The sequence below is a fragment of the Pygoscelis adeliae genome, unplaced genomic scaffold (genome assembly GCF_000699105.1).
Source record: "Pygoscelis adeliae isolate BGI_AS28 unplaced genomic scaffold, ASM69910v1 Scaffold186, whole genome shotgun sequence".
NCBI classification, from domain to species: domain Eukaryota; kingdom Metazoa; phylum Chordata; class Aves; order Sphenisciformes; family Spheniscidae; genus Pygoscelis; species Pygoscelis adeliae.
The window spans coordinates 2,503,011-2,520,716 of record NW_008825071.1 but is presented as its reverse complement, the minus strand read 5'-3'; the positions used below and the strand labels follow the sequence as shown (position 1 = coordinate 2,520,716).

Below are 17,706 nucleotides of genomic sequence, written 5' to 3'. Positions count from 1 at the left end.
CATTGTATTTGATGAGTTTTAGTTCTTGTAATCATTTACACAAGCTTTCTTTCGCTAAAGAATTTTTTCTAGCCATTAGGTGTCAGGAAAAAGTAGTCTCGGAAACATGAACTGTAAAAACTCAAAAGAGAATCGAACTGCCAATTCTGTGGGCTAATACCTTAACCCCAAGCCCACCTTTCCCTTCGGTTAAGCCAAATGCTAATCAGCGTTAGGATCATTAACAACCAGGCAGGTACAGTTTTGAAAATATAGGGCGCAGCAAAGGTTGTTTGGGTGATGGTAACGTAACAACCCTGGGTTTAATTTTCGGGCTTTTTTGGTTTTGTTTCATAAAAGGAACTTAAAACATGAAATTGCACAATTTCATTATATTGAGAGTTTTTCAAATTAAAACATTTTGTGTAGCCTCAAGGATTAGATTTTCTTTGATTACTTCTGAAACATTAAATGTGGCTACAGAAACTGAAACAGTAAGTTAACAACAAAAGCATATGTACATAGCCAAAACATAAAATACCTAATAGTTACGGGGAACTTTTCTTGATGCTATGAACTTTCAAAGGGAGGGGCACGTTTCAAAACAAACACATTGGTACTTCTAGATTTTCTTTTCTCTCTTAAAAATCAACCTCAGGAAGTTATAAGAATGATAAGAATGTATTTTGATAATTGTATACACAGAATTCAGAAAACTGGAAGCATTAGAAATTATACCATTCATAACTGTACTGTGACTTACAGCAATCACTCTACTGTTTTTTTGTTTGCATAACAATAAAAAAATTACACAGATGAAAAAAAGTCATGTGTATACAACAGTATGGTGTGTGGAAAACATTGTTTTTAATTTCCCGATCTTGGTACAAATGCATTTATAGTTCTAGGGCTGTACAACTCTGCATTCACTGTAAAGCCATGCACATATAAAATATCATCATTTAGCTAGCAAAATTTGCAACTGCAGCAAGAATCGCACTGAATATTCAAGTAGTTTCGTGTTCAGTAACATTCGGATAACGGTTTATTTTTAATCCTCTGATTACTTCAAAATGAAGCTCTGGGAAAACAGGATTTCTCTGCTTTTTGTTCTTAATTAAAATAAACTTTAAAAGGTAAAAAAATGAATTTAAAGCTCTTTTAATTTTGAATTTTAATGCATATTAGTACTTGAGGCATTTGTTTTAAATGCAAATAAGCAAACAAACAGAAATCTCAATAAAATAAAACAAATTCACAGCGAAGAAATAAGTCTCACCTTCATTCTGTTCTCTAAATTAATAGTTAATCCCATATACCACAATAATTTTATTCATACAGTAGCCAGGACAATTGGGAATACCTCTGTAGTTTACATTCAAGTGCTCTTTCAGGCTTTTGGCTCTGGAAGACTTTACTGAAAAGCAGAGGGTGCTCAGCCTTCGGCAAGATTAAGCCTTCTAACTGCATTTCTATAGACTGTCACAGAACAAATGGGTACATTTATTATTTAGATACAAAATATTGTCTTGGTGCTCAATATATTCCAAGGAATAAAGGGCATTGTTCACACTCAGCAAATTAAACCACTAAAGACTCAAAAGGATTACGAAGATTAGGCTTTCTGTAGTACTATATAAATTACCTGGTTAGGCCTAATTTATTTCTTTACATACAGCCTAGGAAATGCTGGCAAAAATGACCTTTTCTAGAAATTTTAGGAGGTCAAGAAATGCTTATCTGTCTTAAAACACAGAGGCACTTAAAAGAGCACAATGCTGAATCTAACTGAAGACGGATCACTAGATACAAACTCAGTAATTTCCCTAGTTCAAAGAGGTGATTTGTATTAGCAGAGGACACTTGCTCGTTTCCCAGCCTCACAGCGTTCACGGGAGTCCTTCCAGTGGGTACACGTCTGTTAGTAACTCACATGTCACATCTCCAATTAGTAAGGAAAAAGTGAATAGTTATCATTATTTCTAAGCACTGAATCCAGGTAAGGAATTGGTCATAGCCTGCACTTAAACATAACGGTGTTATCAGATATTAAGCTAAACAAGTATCTGTCAGTGCCAGCCTAATTGAGTCTCATCATGAAAAAGGCTTGACCAAAGGCACTAAAAAAAAGAAAAGAAAAAAAAAACCCAACACATTAAAGCAGCCTATTGCTACGCTACAGCACAGAGCCAGAGACCCAGATGGTTTTCACTGACCAGAAAATCTGTGAGGATTATTTTTAGAGAAGGTGTCTATGGGAGAAAAAGGAGAGGGGTGCAGGGCAGGTGCTGGGGAGCACAGAAGGTACTAAGCCGTGGCCACTTGAGGTGTGTGTTGATTTTTTACTACTCTGCCCCTCATTGCTTCAGCTAATTGATCTCACTTGCAGCAGACAGGAGCTGGCTGCCCATAAACCTATGTTAGCTCACATTATTATTAGCCAGACCTCAGTTGTGTCCTCAATATTTTTTTTTCTTTTTTAACTCCTTACACTCATAGATCTCCATGCACTCGAAGGAGATATCAGTACAACAGAGTTAAAAAGAAAAAAAGAGCAGAACAACATGTTTGATTTAAAAGACGTCCAGTGGCTGTTCAGTCAGAACCAGCAGTGGCAGAACCAGCAGTCAAAGCACAGCATTACTCACCCTCCCGCCTTCTCTTACCGGTGCCTAGAATTGGGTAGATAAATATGGGACAGCAGTGAAGTCTGGGCCATCTAATGTAAAGCAACAAATCACAGAACCAGCACACAGTCTTTCTTTTCTATTTGCTATAGTAAGATTACTTCTGAATCTCTTAGGGTCCACAAAGCTTTTGGCAAACTACAGAAGGGTTAGAGAAAGAACTGGAGTTGGGAAAGACTGATCGACTTTATGAGGAAGCCTAAGACAGCTGACCTTGGAAAGCCTCGTTACAAGGTAACTAAAATGAGACAGAACAGACTTCCTACACTGACAGATCTGAATGTGGAGATGGAGGTGTAAGTTAAATCAGTGGATTTTAAGCGTGCACTGTATCTGGAGGTAATAGAAGAAAACTAAGAAAGGTGATCTCTAGGCGTAATATTTGAAATAGCTTCCTGACAGCAAAATCTCATGAAAGAAACTGAAAGTCCATCACTTGTAGAATTTAAAATCAGACATGCCTTACCGCTAGAAAATGTCATAAAAAGAACTATCTTACATTGTCAAGTATTTAAGACAATTGATTGCATGCTCCAGATCTTTCCCCTCTCTAATATCCATCATTCCTTTGCCAGTTGGCAAAGCCAGAAAGAAATAAAAAGACAAACCTTGGGAATAAATGTAGGTGCAGATGTTTATGAAGTCTTTGACCTTGCTCATGATAACCTAGTGATCTTTAAGCAACTTTTATTACATTGTTTACTGGCATGTACAGTCAATACTAAAGTATCCAGGTAGTGTGGGATGAGTCAGGTAAAGCAAAACTGTCTCATTAAATATCATGAAAACTAACCTAGTTTAGAACAACACAAAAACAACAACCAAAAAAAAAACCCAAAAAAGACAGGTAAGTGATCTGACCTTTCTGCAGAAATCCTGCAGAGACCCTCAATCTATCATCAACCTGAGCTGGCAAATTCCCAGAGAAGCACTGCAGAAGCACAGCTATCCAAGTCCAGGACTTCAGGCCTAAGCTAGTTTACGCAAAACTAAGATGCACAGTAGACTTAACCTGCAATCCAAACTATCTGCCTATGAATAACAGTTGACTGTATGACAATGCAACATTTCAGTAGCTTACTGCAGCTATGATCATGCTACCCTGCTAGAAAAAATGTGCAACTTCACTGCAATATTCTGCTGACAGCACAGACTGTAAAGAATACAACTGATGTGAAGTATAAAAGGAATGAAAGTTTTGCTTTTAACAGAACATGGGGCCTTATGGAATATTCACAAGAAGAAAAAATATAGAATTTTTCCAAGAGCAATAAATACAGTAAAATACATTTAAATTTTAAGTTAAAATCTAAGGGAGTTGAGACACAAAAGTAATCAAAAATATTGTGTAAAGTGGAGACTAAAATGAAAATTAAAAGATGGCAGCTGTCAAAAGACAAATTTAATTACGTTTGCCCCAGGTCACTTGCACTGCACCCATCTCATACGTCTAGTGCCTAGCATGAACTTTGCTTCTTTGAATATTACTTTCCAGTTTGTACTGACACCTTACAAGAAGATCAAGAAGGTGAAGGGGAAAGAACTTCTCATTTCCATGAATGGGAAAAAAAAAAAAAAGAAAAAAAGAGATAATTATATTTAAATCACTATATCTTGTCTTTGTATTTCAGGAAAAATATTGGGGGCATAGAAATAGAAAATCGCTACAGTAAGAAGGCAGAAGCTACTTTCAGTCTGTACAGTTACAATCATTTAAGAATGTTTTTTTAAATGTTTTTCTAGCTACTGTGCAGGCTGTAGAAGAACTAGTAATAGCCAACATACCGAAGCTTAAAGTGCAGCATCTGTCAACAGTTAGAGAAGGATGCCACTGCAGTCTCAGGTATCACTAATAACTCCTAGAAATTGCTCACTTTAAACAACATCCTCAGCAACTGAGGTTGATCAAAAAATATCATTCTTACTATTACTCACTTTGATCCTAATTTTGTATGTTTCAAAAGGCTGCTGTTAAGTAAAATACAACCACAAGAAAAACTGAACTCAGGAACTTAAAAAAATTTTGTCCAGGTGTGATAGAACAAAAACTGGTAAAAGGTTTGCTTGCTGTAAACTGAACTTGAGAATTTCAGACAAATATTCAAGCAGTCGTATATAGGACTTGCTACCATTATAAATCTACTCATGGAACTACTGCTTTAAATTCAGTGGGCATCTTAAAAGAGCTTTAGAAGTAGCCAGCATATGCTGTGCATTCTAATACTATCCAGTATTTCCTCAACAGAAAAATGAATCAGTTCAGAAGAGAAGCCTCCTTGCCAGGAAATAGCATTAATGTGGCAATTTTAACTCAAGCCATTTATAAATTCAACTCCTGAAACCAAAAGCAAGTATTTCTGAGGAGAGGATATTTCATTCGTATACACAGACATTCATTACCCTTCCTCAGTCCACTCTAAGTACCAAACAACAATTATTTTTCAGCTTGGTGTTTGCAAACTTAGCAAACACCATCTCTCCTCAGCTGCAAGGTTTAATTTATTTGCACGAGAAAAACACTCACGGCACTTTGAGTGTGTATGCAGCAAAGCAGCACATGCACATACACACCCCTTCTCCTGTCAAGCTCCACACTGCCGGTGCGAGATGTGACCATCGCCCTGCATGTTCCCCAGCAGCGCCCAGCTCTGATGCAGCCCCAGGCGCGATGCCGCAGCCACGGTCTGTCCCTCCAGGGACACGGGATGCCCAAGAGTACAAAGCAGAGGGGGTCCCCACTGCTCCTTTGTGCTGGAGCTGGAGCAGTCTCTCCTTGCAGGACCCACACCGACAGGTACATTGCATCCACTCTAACACATGGCTTCTGCCAGATGAACGCCTGTAGTTGGGTCTGGCGCATGTCCCTACCTGTATTCATGCCCACTATGTTACCCTGACACGCTGCATACCAAAACCTCTTCACAAAAACCTCATGATTCAACACAGTGTTGTATGTGTCAGCATTTAGGAAAACCAAGAGAAGAGTGTGTGGCCTCTTGGGCTGTGCTCAGTAAATTTATAAGGTGTGGGTATAATAGTATTGAAGAACAGTAACATATAAAATACAGATTAGAGTTGAAAGGTCAATCAGTAGCCAGTTACTCTGACATTAAAAGACACTGGGATGGAACTCCAACCAAATTTAAGACAAAAATGTAATAGTAAAGAATATGAATGAAGACTCCTAAAATTACTATAAGTCTCATTAGAAAAAAAAACCTACATGGCTGTTTCAATATACCAGCTGTCACCATCACTCCTAAGCCTCCTGTTTCTATTATGCAGCAAAATGTTTCTCAATAGTCTGGATGCCCACAGCCATGAGCAGTCCAGGAAAAAAGGTGCAAGAACCTACCATCGCCAAAGATGTGAGTTATGAGCTTTGTGAGCACTTGCTTCAGGTTGAACTCCACCAGCCTCACTGCCTCCATGGTGTGACACTCTTGCTTGTGTGCAGTGCGATGACCTTGCTCAAACAACTGTAAGCCTTCACCATCTTTAATGTTGGAAAACAACTAGAACAAAACCACAAAAACACCAGTGTTTTGCATCAGTGACTTTCTAAACGAAAACAGAGAATGAAGTTTTATCGATTTAAGTGGGAATCTTACCTGCTAAGTCTCCACCATGAAAAACAAATGTAAAAGACTCATTTTATACAAATTCTGTTCACTAAACACAGAGATAAACCATCCCAAGAACAGAAATATTCAAACAATAACATTTGTTTTATTTCTGTACCATATCTTCAAATACCATGATTAGCTACAGGAAAATATTGATTTATAAAGGAAACATCTCTTTTTCTGATTCCGTTACTTTGAAAGTTATTATGCAGGACAAAGTACACTGTACAGTATATGTAAATTATATACCCAAACCTACAATACACAATGGCATTTATCACAGCTTCAACTTTTTTTATTAATTGAATGATGTAAAATAAATACTAAAAAAACCCAACGCTTTTTAAGAGCTGTAATCAAATGAACTCTAAAAAAAAAAAACCCATAAAACAAAACACACCCCAAAAAAACCCCCCAAACCTGACAGTTTAATGAGACCTTAAGCTGCTTATATTTGATTCATCTTGGGTACATTTTATTCGTTTAAGGACTACCATTTTCCTGCGTTTTCCCACACACAGCACCTTTCCGGGTACAGAAATTTTGTCTATGGGGCATTTAAGGATTCATGGTCTTGGTCTGGGGTTTCCAGATAAATCACAAAGCACAGGGGTAGGCTGTATTTGGGATGTGACAGACTGGCTTTTCATGCAGAGGCTGCTGTCCACGACATCTGCCGCAAGTCGAAGATTTCTGTTTCCTGCATATCCCCACACGCTTCTGGCCAGGCGATCCCGTACAGATACATACCAGCAAAGCTACATCCTCTCAGAGAGACCAATAAAACATTCTCACTAAGCCATGTCATTGGAGGCTCTGTGTCTTGGGGAGACAAGCAGGAAGTTTTACACCCTAAGGAGAATTTTTGTTGGAAATCCTTACAGCTGTACAAAAACCAACTCTGTCAAGTCTGGAGGGTAGGGAGAGCTAATTGTGAAAGTGTTTCTAGTGCCCCTTTCTACCCCTCCTCCTCCACCTTCCCATAGTCAACCAAGCACACACAGAGGGAAAAACCACACATTGAGATTTTCTTCACATTAAGCCTCCCAGCATAACTAGCTCTTACTCAGGAGATGCCACGAACAGCATGTAACCTTAACTCACAGATGCCCACAGAAGTTGTTTTAATTGCAGTTTGATGCCTTCAGTGCACTAAGTGCTCTAAAAAAAGTTCAGGTGAACCTCTGGTAGCCTACAAATGCTGGGCACATTTAATTAAGACTAGCTTCTAACATGTTTCATATAGACACAATGCATGCAGGAGGAGTCTGAGTTTAGATAGCATGCAAGGTAGCAGCAAAACGGATTGAGGGAATAAAAAAAAAAGAATCCCATCAGTAGCATTTAACTTTGTATTGCGAGTCAGAAGGAGACTCGGCTGGCAGATTGAGAAAACACCTCTCAGGTTAATCTCCTTAGTGCACTGCAGAAAAATACAAAATAAAAAAGGAAAAAGAAATACCAAATAAAATTATTATCTACCAGTCTAACAAAAATGCCTTTACTAATCAAAAGGCAGCAGCTTGACAAAACCAGGTATTACACTTTTAAATAACAGATTCTTTAATCAAGTATTCAGCTGAAAGATTAAACCCCCTTCTTCCTACTGGCATTATTTCTGCACTGGCTGGAAGAAGCAGATGATACCCACCCTATAACTAATTTACTACCAGCAGGGCAGATCAGTCATCCAGCATGTGGTTTTGAAAGCTAGGGGGTATTTACAGAGGCTAGCATTAGCCTAGGGAGGTTAATCGTCTTAGACTCACTGGGTGGTCAACGGACAGACACAGGCTCCCTCACACAGGAACCTAAATTAGGTTTAGGAGTGGCTAAATTAGGTTCCTGCTCTGAACTACCCTCTACAGGTAGCTATTTTTTCTCTCTATTGACTGAAGAGACTACCCTCAGTAAGCCAGAAACACCCTTCAAGCCACAGAGATTTTCCCTCTTTGGACTAAACACACTGTATTTACACATTAGAAGATGTATTTTTTATTTTCCCCCATCAGGAGTATTTTAGGACATGAAACTCTTCTTCCTTTTCCCCTTCACTCCTCCCCTCACCCCCCAGCTCAAAACTGGTTCCTCAGACCGCAAGGAACAGATAGTCTGGACACTGCCTTTAAAATACAGCATATCTACAATCTCTCTACTATCTATCTACAGATAGAAGTACTTTTCCTTACCACTGTATTATTCCTGAAATGTTGATATTGCAATTACTGTCTGAAGCAAAATTCTATTTTAGTAGATTATATCAGATGTGGCAATAAAATAGGTGCAAGAACCATTAGAGTAAATACATTTAGTCATACCCAAGCCCTCTAACCTGCCGGCCTCTTCATCCTGACAAACCAGCCATATGACCATCTCCTTCTCCGTGCCAGGACAAGCGTCCATGCAGCGGTGCACTGAGCCAGGCTGGGAGGTGGATCTGGATGCGAAGTAACCCAGGAGAAGGGAAGAAACTGAGGGACATGAAAATGGTCAAATTCAGCTCGGTAATCAATTATCAGCATACTGGTGGCACCAAGAGACGTGCTGGCACGTGGGACGGGGCTGGGCCACTTTTGGCACAGGTGTGAATCTACACCAGTTCGCTCAGGCTGTGAAAGCACAGCCCCAGGGGAGTCCCCAAAAGACAGACAGCAGCAAGGAAACAGCCTCCCTTACAGTCAGGCACCAAGAGGCACTTTGGTATTCTCCATAGAGGCTCCATCAACTCCTGTCAACTCCAGCACAGCTGTGGACGGGGTTATACTGAGAAAAAAAGATGCCTTACAGTTGTATTAATATTTACTCCCTTCTTTCCATTCACCGACATTGCTATGTCAACATGAGCAGCTTTAAACTGATACACCAATTTCACTATTACAATGACTAAACTGTGCTAAGTACATGTCTTGAATTAGAAACACTTCAACATTTTTATATACATAAAACCAGGAAAGTCAAAGCTTGAATAAAATGAAGAATCGTCTGCAGTCGCTCCTTTTTGATGTCAATTCTTCTCAAGCACATATCTGAGCAAGGGGGGGTGTGTGTGTGTGTGTGTGTGTGTAAAAAAAAAATCATCTAAGTCTTGCATAAAACACTGACACATCCAAGATGCCATGATTTCATGTACATTTATTCCTTCAGTGCAGACTAAAATAAAATGTACTATTTTATTGTATTGAATATGATCAGTCAATTACTACTACCAGAAAAGAAATTTCCTGCAGCCATAAATCGAACATTTATGTGTCTGACTAGCATAAGGACAAGAAGTTTTTTCTTTAAGTGAAGGTGTGCAAAACATTGAATATTGTGTCATCATGCAGAACTAAAAAAAATTAAACATTACCAGGATTTATCAGCATATCTGACTGATGCTGCATTACAAAGGGGAAGTCAGAAAGAAACTGAAGTGACCTTACCATGTGGCATGAATTTTACTCACAATTTAGCTCACAATAAGAATAAAGTCAAATTTGGTAACGTGCCAAGTCTCCTTCTGACTAGCAATACAAAGTTAAATGGAACACTATAAATTTATTTAAATTCCTTTACATGTGAGGAGAAAAAAAAAAGTGACTGAAGACAGGAAGGAGCTTTCCTTTGATACAAGGTCAGAACAGAAGCACAGTGTCCAAACTGCAGTAACATATGGGACTTTGGAGAAGTCAAACCTAATGACACTAGTCTTGGAAGTGAAAACCTAGGATGGCATGCACTGATTTTTTATTTTTTTTTAAAAAGGTAAAAAAGTGTAAACAAAGATGTAGGTCAGTAAGGTGTTCACACCTACCCCAAACCATAAGGAAAAGGATAAAAGCAATGTTTTTTGTTTTTTTTAAAAACAATACACAAAGAATATGGCCAAGGTACACAAGTACGAAAAGATGAGGAAAGAAGTATATATTTATATGCATAAGAGAAAATCTACACTTCTATTACCTGGGACAAGAGTCTTTACATTTCAGGATATAAACACTATGAAGTTACAATACGCAAATGGTTTTTTGCAATTATATGTACTTCTTTGGAGGAGCAGCCCTTATTTTTAACTGGAATATTTACAGTTTTCCATTGTGTCCTAACAAAAAAGTTGCCATTTCCACCAAAAACATTTCAATGAAGAATAAAGATGTATCCCTACTATTTCTTCACAGTCTCCCTTTTTCTAGTTTTCAAATGTTAGCACAAACGAGCCTGATGAGAGCATCATTTCTCCATCTGAACAATCTGGTATTGGCCTCCATTGGAACAAGGTTACTAAATTAGAGGAGCAATTCCTATGTTTTCCATCTGTTCCTCTTAAATTTTATGTATAATTCAGTACAGACTATAAAATACCTTATGAAGTCTCCTTCTAATGTGTAAACATTAGTTGTTGTCAACTGAAAAATGTTCTGTGATTGCCATTGGGTTTATATTGGCTCCCTCTGCAGGCTAAAATGCACAAAGTGTAATTTAGTTAAGATTTTTTTTTTCTCTTTTCCATAGATTGTGGTAAGTAAAGAACTGCACCAAAGACCACGGCATAGCACAGAAATAATTTCTTTTATAATCCACCCAGGAAAGTTTGCCAGTTCAAACCTGACTACAGCAGTATCAATATTGCCAACCCAAAGGATTAAAAAAAGAAAAAAGCCATATACCATAGAAGGGGAAAAAAAAATATATATATGGAAGGAAAATAGGCATACTGAAGGGAGATAATACAAAAGGAATTCCATTTGGGGGTATTATTTAAGAAGAACAGTTCATTTTATGTCCAGAACTTTGAAGCAGATTTGGGAAGCTATTTTGGCACTGGTTTTAACTATTTCTATTAGTTAGTTTCTAACTCTTCTATATATTACATTCAGGTAATAATTACCTAAAATATTTTTAAATATACTGAAAACATGTCTAAATAGATATTCAGATGTTCTTTGCTAGCAGTCCAAGGATATTTTCAAAAAGTTTATGGGAAATTTCAGCATGAATTATTCTAACTTTTAGCAATGAGTTAGTTTGGAAGATGGGGACTTCTTTACAACTTTAATATCTGCACTCATACAAAGCTGCAGAAAAGCATTAGTTACCTGCCCATCTTCGAATCATAGATTACTTTTCTCTTACAAAAGTAATCAACCAACCATCATGAAAAATAGTATAGCCAAAGAAGCAAATAGCTCACGAGTATCTCAGAGTAAAACAATGTAAAATTGCCAAACTATGACTTATTTTTCTAGCTCTTACTCCCAGTGTATTGATTTTAACCTTGATATGAAGAAGAATTATACTAAAGGTTTCAGTCACAGGGCAGAAGTTTTAATCTAGCCTTGACTACAGAATTTGGTATTTGTAAAGGAGAGACACTTTTCTACATCTTTCTATCTTTCTTATCCTGCCTAAAATTTCAGCTGAGGATGAACTGACCTTTTTTCCCCCTCCCAAACTGAAATGAGACGTCAAATTCCTCTAAATTCAAGTTCCTATAAAATCACTCTAGGTTTTGGGTTTTGTTTTCACCCCCCCAGTTCTGTGGTCATTTTCACTGAGAAGACGACAAATGATAAATGTATAAATCAAAAGAACAAAGTAGAACAGTAAACTGACTACAGCATATAAAATTATTTTATTGGCCATAAGATAAAATGTACCCAGGGCTTGTAGCTCAGAGCTAACAGTTTTTCCCCTTAGTTCCAAAGATTCTTATCCTCAGTACTGTACAAATTTCCTCTCGCCAGAGATTGCAGTCTGGTTATGAATGAAAAGTCTGAGATGAAGGTAACAGGCCCGGACATTCACACATTTCTGCTCAGTGGGTTACAACTTAAACATGGGTATAAATAAACATGCACTGAAAATATTTTAAAAATATTTTAAAAATATTTCTCTCAGGTAGTGTTACCTCCATATAGTCTTTGTTCCACTCAGACAGTTCCTTCTGGAATTATTTAAATTTGGGTTATTTTGAACAGGCAACCAGAATATAAAACACAGAAACAGTCCCCAGTGAAATTTCAGAATTATACTGATAACTTTTTCTGATTCAATTTTTTCCACAAAGCTCTTGTGATGATGACTGGAAGAAGTTTTACATATTGCAAGACTCTATCAGTATTTAATCTGCAACTGAAGCAAAAATGGATGCTTTAGATCATGCTCAGGTTTAGAATTTACGCATGTTGCCCAATAAACAAGACTTTACACATTGTATACCATACCACTATTCTTTCTCCATCAGTATAGAAAGTCAACCGGACTTTCACCTTTCAAGAGACAGACACATTTTCCAGCACATAGCTAACTTCAAATTCATCAGCTATTAACATTCTCCAATAACATGTCAATCATTTTTCTTGGGGAAAAAGAAAGAGGAGAAAAAGAAACAAGTCATCTACAATGCAATGAATCTAGAAATACACATCGTGTATTCTAGATTCCTATTTCTAGATAGAAGATGTCAGTGAACATTTCTGTAACTTTTTTCCCAGCTAGGAAAATCCTGTTATTACTATTATTCCTATTGCTAACTTTGTAGAGAAGAAAGAAATAGTCTGTCATTAGGACCAAAATTTCTGAAGGGGCATATTCATTAACAATAATTTCAATAATTAGACCAATCACACCCAAGTTTGCAGAAATTCCATCCTGCAAGAGTGTCGATGTTACAATTTTGTAGCAGATAAAATCTTTCCATTCGAATGCCTGAACTCCTGCTCAAGTAAAAAAAATTGTCATGAGCATAAACCATTAAGAAATGGCATTTTCTTAATGTAGTATTTTTCTCTTGCATATACCCTGATTGTATTCATAAACAGGCCCATGGGAAAAGAACAGCAAACAGACAAGAGGGAATAAATCTGCAAGATTTCATTTTCTAGTTACCAAAGCTGTGTTCGACACCACATAGCTCACAGGGTATCTGCAGAGGCAGGTATGTTTTCAAAGTGGAAGAAGCACTGACAGCATGGGGTGGGAAACACCAGCGCAGGCAGCACGAACCCTTTCCACCAGTGAGAAAAGCAGTGCTCTGTGATAACCCTAGTTTTCCCTCAGGCATCCAAACCCATCAGGCTTCCCTGCCAAGCTCCTGTCACCCATTGGCAACCACATTAAGAACGGTCTACATCTCAGTGTTATTAGAATAAGCTAGTTTTAGTTACAGAAATGTGAATTTGGCAGTATTGCTACAAGCATACACAAATTATACAAATCAATTACTAGTTGGAAAACAAACTGGCTTATATTTACCACTGATCAGTGATACAGCAGAATACTTAATGACACCCAAGCATTTGCAGAATATGCAAGCTGTGCCAACAAAATATATACACTCAAGAGTCTTGGACATCTACCTAGAGCTCTTCAGCTAATGCCTCTGGACTCAGAGTTTACTGCGTATGTATCACACCCCCGTAACTGTCAGCTGCAACAGATGAATCCTGCAATGCAGCTTTAGGATGAGATGAAGAATGGAACAATTCATTAAAAAGAGACATTCATTTACAGAACATTGGAGCTATTAAAAGAAAAAAGATGACAGAATAAAAACCGCACTCTGGATGTAGCTGCAACAACTCACATCCATGAGTCCTTCAAGTACTAATATGACAAAGTTTTTGGTAAAGTGACCTCACTGGAAGAGACCTGTGATAGAACTAGAATTGAATTGTGCAGATCATTTGCTGAACAAGCCGTTTCCTTTCAGATAATGTTTTATTTTGCTAGCTTTCAAGAATACTGTATTTCCATTTTTTCCACATTTTTCTGGGGAAGTTTATAGTTGTTTTCAAATTCAACATTTTCCACCTATATTTTTCCCAAATTAAAAGTATTACTACATGATCAATCACTTGATCTTTATCAATGCACAGCATAACACGTGTTGCTGTAACATGTTTACGTGCATGCACTTTGCTTACAGCAAATACAAGATCATGCAACTTACCCAAACTCTTTCACCCCAACTAGAGAATTCCTACCTCATGACAGGAGAAGAGACGAACTCCTTCCATTTGATGGAAGACTGGGTAGTGGGAGTTATCAATTGTGTCACGGCGGTAGACATCTCCCACTGCCAGAAAGGCATCTAGGCCAGAGTGTATCAAGTCCCACTGATGAGCTGATGTATGTGCTCTTAGCATGTGATCACGATTCAAGTAATAGTTATCCTCTTTCCTTCTGCTGGCATGGTTTTGTGGGATAAGCAAACTATCAAAATTCTGCTGTACTGTAACCACTGGAGAAAGACCGTCATAGACAGAAAAGAGCGGTGTCCCACGGCGTCCTATATATTGTTTGTAAAAGTGGTCCTTCACCTGCTCCTTGATTAGCCACAAAGGGTGATGCTTTTTGTTGTGCAAGTTCTTCCCCACCTTGGAAAGAATCTTCTCTGTGACATTGCTGTAGTTGTCCTGAGGATAAGTTTTACCAAGCAGTTCCACAGTATTTGAGCAGGATGTGCTGGCAGCAAAATCCGAAGGTACAGACTTGGATGAAGAATGCCTTGAATTGGCAGGAATTCCTCTTACCCTTACTTTTGGTGATAAAGCTGTTTTAGAATACTTAGCTACTCTCATGAATTTCCAGAGCATTGCCATTGCAAACTCTTTTATGATCTAGAGAAAGAAAAAAAAGGTTAAAAAATTGAGTTAGGAACTGCAATCTTGCTGCAGGAATTACTAGTGTCTCAGGGATAAGTGAAATCCAAATGTCTGCTTGATTAATATGACAAAGTTCCCATTATAAATCACTATTTTTACTTCAGAGGAGGGAAAATACCCTTGTGATCAAATTTCAGCCAGGATATCTTATTCAGTTATCAGTCTTCTGCATTACTGCATCAGTATTAATGACTCTAGACATAGCCTTAACTCTCTTCCAGATACTGCTATTCTTTACAGCTGAATAACCATCAGGCCTTCTTTGAAACAGTGTTTTTCATCTGGTTAAAATACAAGGCGATAACTAAATACTACTTATGAGAAACTCAGAAATTTAACAATGCCTTTCAGCAGTCAGGGACTTGCTTATAATAAAACCCCAAGCATTAACTTATTGTTGTGTCATCTGCCCTCATTAGCAGAAGCTACGGAAGGCGTTCCACATCAACCAGACGCATGTGGCACACACTATGCAATCATCACTAATTCTTACTTAATGCCCAACAAAACGAGTTTAACCTTCCAAACCACTGAATCGCTGTGAAAACACACACGGCCAGACCACAAGGCATATAATTATATATAAAGAGCATAGTAAGTTCACATATGAGTATTGCACAAGATTCACAATAAAGGCTCGACACAGTCAGAACCAATGGTAGCATTTTGGGGTGAGCACAAAACCCCTTTACCATATGTTCCCAGAATGGCTATTTTCACAGCTTACACCACTGTACTGGGCAGGGAGGCTTGCCAAATATCAGGAAGGTGAATGAAGTTATGAGATTCTGAAAGATGTCTGAACTGACCAACTCGTTTCCTATCAAAGGGCCATCTTTACACATCTTCCCTGTTTACAAACAGGCTTTGTGCTTCACGTGTACACAGCTGCGTTACTCTGTAGCGTTCAAAGAGATAATTCCAAAATCAAAGAGTTTTGAGAATCACGATCCCTTCAGTCACTCCAAATGCCTAAGCCCATTCTGAGATGCAAAATCCCTTAAAAATCTATAGTTGGGCTTCACAGATATTAGCATAGGTTCCAGTAAAATAATTAAGCATTACAATTTGCTTATTACAGAATGGGAAAACAGAGGCATTAGAAGTTAAGTGACTGGAGAAAGGCATCTGCTCCAGATAACAAACTGGTTTGTATTTCTCTGTGAACCAAGATATCCAGGGCCACAGGTTTTCTGGGTGAAAGAATTTCCCGTGAAAATCTTCTTAAAGAAATGGGGAAAGAAAGGACATAAGCAACGAATAGACCACAGTCTTCAAGGGACAGCCTTCCATCTTTACGCTAGGATTACAGTATTTGGCTAGCTTTCCACAGGAACATAAGAGAAACAAGTGTAAAAAAAGAACAAACAAGCTAAGATTATTTTTCGTACTCTTAAGCTCCAAAAATATATATGCAAATAGAATAGACACATTCTAGAATACAGAGTCCCCAAAAAACAGATCTGTAAAAGACAACAGGTATGTTCCTATTTGGCCTCCTTTCTTCTGGCTTACACCTGGATGTTCTCTATAGCTCTGTTTCCTGAAGTAATTGTATCTCAATAAATCAAAATAAAGGCAAGTTAGGTAGTCAGAAATTAAATTTGGCAGGGCAGCATAAGATTACTAAATATTTGGTTTAATCTTTTTTCTGGTCGAATATCTTAAGAAAAAAGAGCAGCTACAACTTTTATCTAGTTTTGAAACTTTTAAGGACTGGTTTTTGTTGCTTTTTTTTTTATTTTAAGAATTTGTAAAACTATTTCACCAAATTAGTTCTTGGCCATTACTGATAAAGTTCTTCCGTAAATGAATTCACACACACACACCAGAAACCCCTCTGACATAGACTAAATGAGGGATAGCCTTACATTTGAAAAGAGGCTCCATTTTCCCCAAACATACGTTCTCCCTCATGGAAAGTGAGTTCTCATTTTCAAACAGCTGCTTGAAATACCCAGTTCTAGACAGATAATGAATTCAGCTTCCCTTAAGTAAATATCACCATCTGCCTATACATTTATTTTTCTAAAAAATTTGATTCAAAACTTATACATAACTGTAACGTATGAAAAACTCTCGTGACTTTATCGTGAGTCTCGTGATGTTCGCTGCTTTCCTAAATACCATTCCTCTGAGAATCAGACAACCAAATGAGAAGTTCAACTTTCACGCAAACAGTTCTTCTCATGATTACAACTTTATGGAAAAAGAAATTAGAACATGAACCGAAGTGCTGGGGGCAGGGGGGGAAGGCACTTTTGTTTGTTTGTTTATTTTAAGACTCATGATTTTTAAGGAAGTCTCTAACATATACATCAGGCTTACCTGATGATTTTTCGGTATTTGTAATGAACAACACTGCTATCAGTTTCTGATAGTTCAGAAAATCGAGTTTTTCTGAGCAAGTGATATATACTCTTCACAAACTTGTACAGGAGAAAAACCTACAGATGAGCTTGGATCAGAGTTTTCATCCTAACATTATGCTTGTGCCTTAAATAGTTAAATTGCATTACTATCTGCACTATTATTCTAATCTAAAGCAAAATCTACTGTGAGCAGTAAGAAGAAAAAAGTTAGTTACCCAATGTTATCGGATAAGTTACCCAATGTCCAAGTACTGCAAACAACAGCAAACAAGCAGTAAAGGAGTCACCGACATGATACCACACAAGAGCGCCAGAAACATTGAAGTCCTTCAACATTCTTCTGCTCCCCTCTCCCACCAGGCTCATGTATGCTACTTCCAGGATCATTACAGAAAAA

The 17,706-nt window shown here is 37.8% G+C and overlaps 1 protein-coding gene across 4 annotated transcripts in view; it reads right to left on the bottom strand.

The window, feature by feature from the left end:
- Positions 1-17,706, bottom strand: part of FARS2 (phenylalanyl-tRNA synthetase 2, mitochondrial) — a 246,633-nt gene that overhangs the window by 181,532 nt on the left and 47,395 nt on the right. For all 4 annotated transcript variants that reach the window (XM_009326457.1, XM_009326460.1, XM_009326458.1 and 1 more), the window contains exons 2-3: positions 14,257-14,892; positions 6,022-6,181 (exon numbers count right to left, since the gene is read on the bottom strand). In XM_009326457.1, the coding sequence (XP_009324732.1) occupies positions 6,022-6,181; positions 14,257-14,874 (778 nt within the window). In that variant the 5' untranslated portion in view covers positions 14,875-14,892. The remainder of the gene's footprint in view (positions 1-6,021; positions 6,182-14,256; positions 14,893-17,706) is intronic.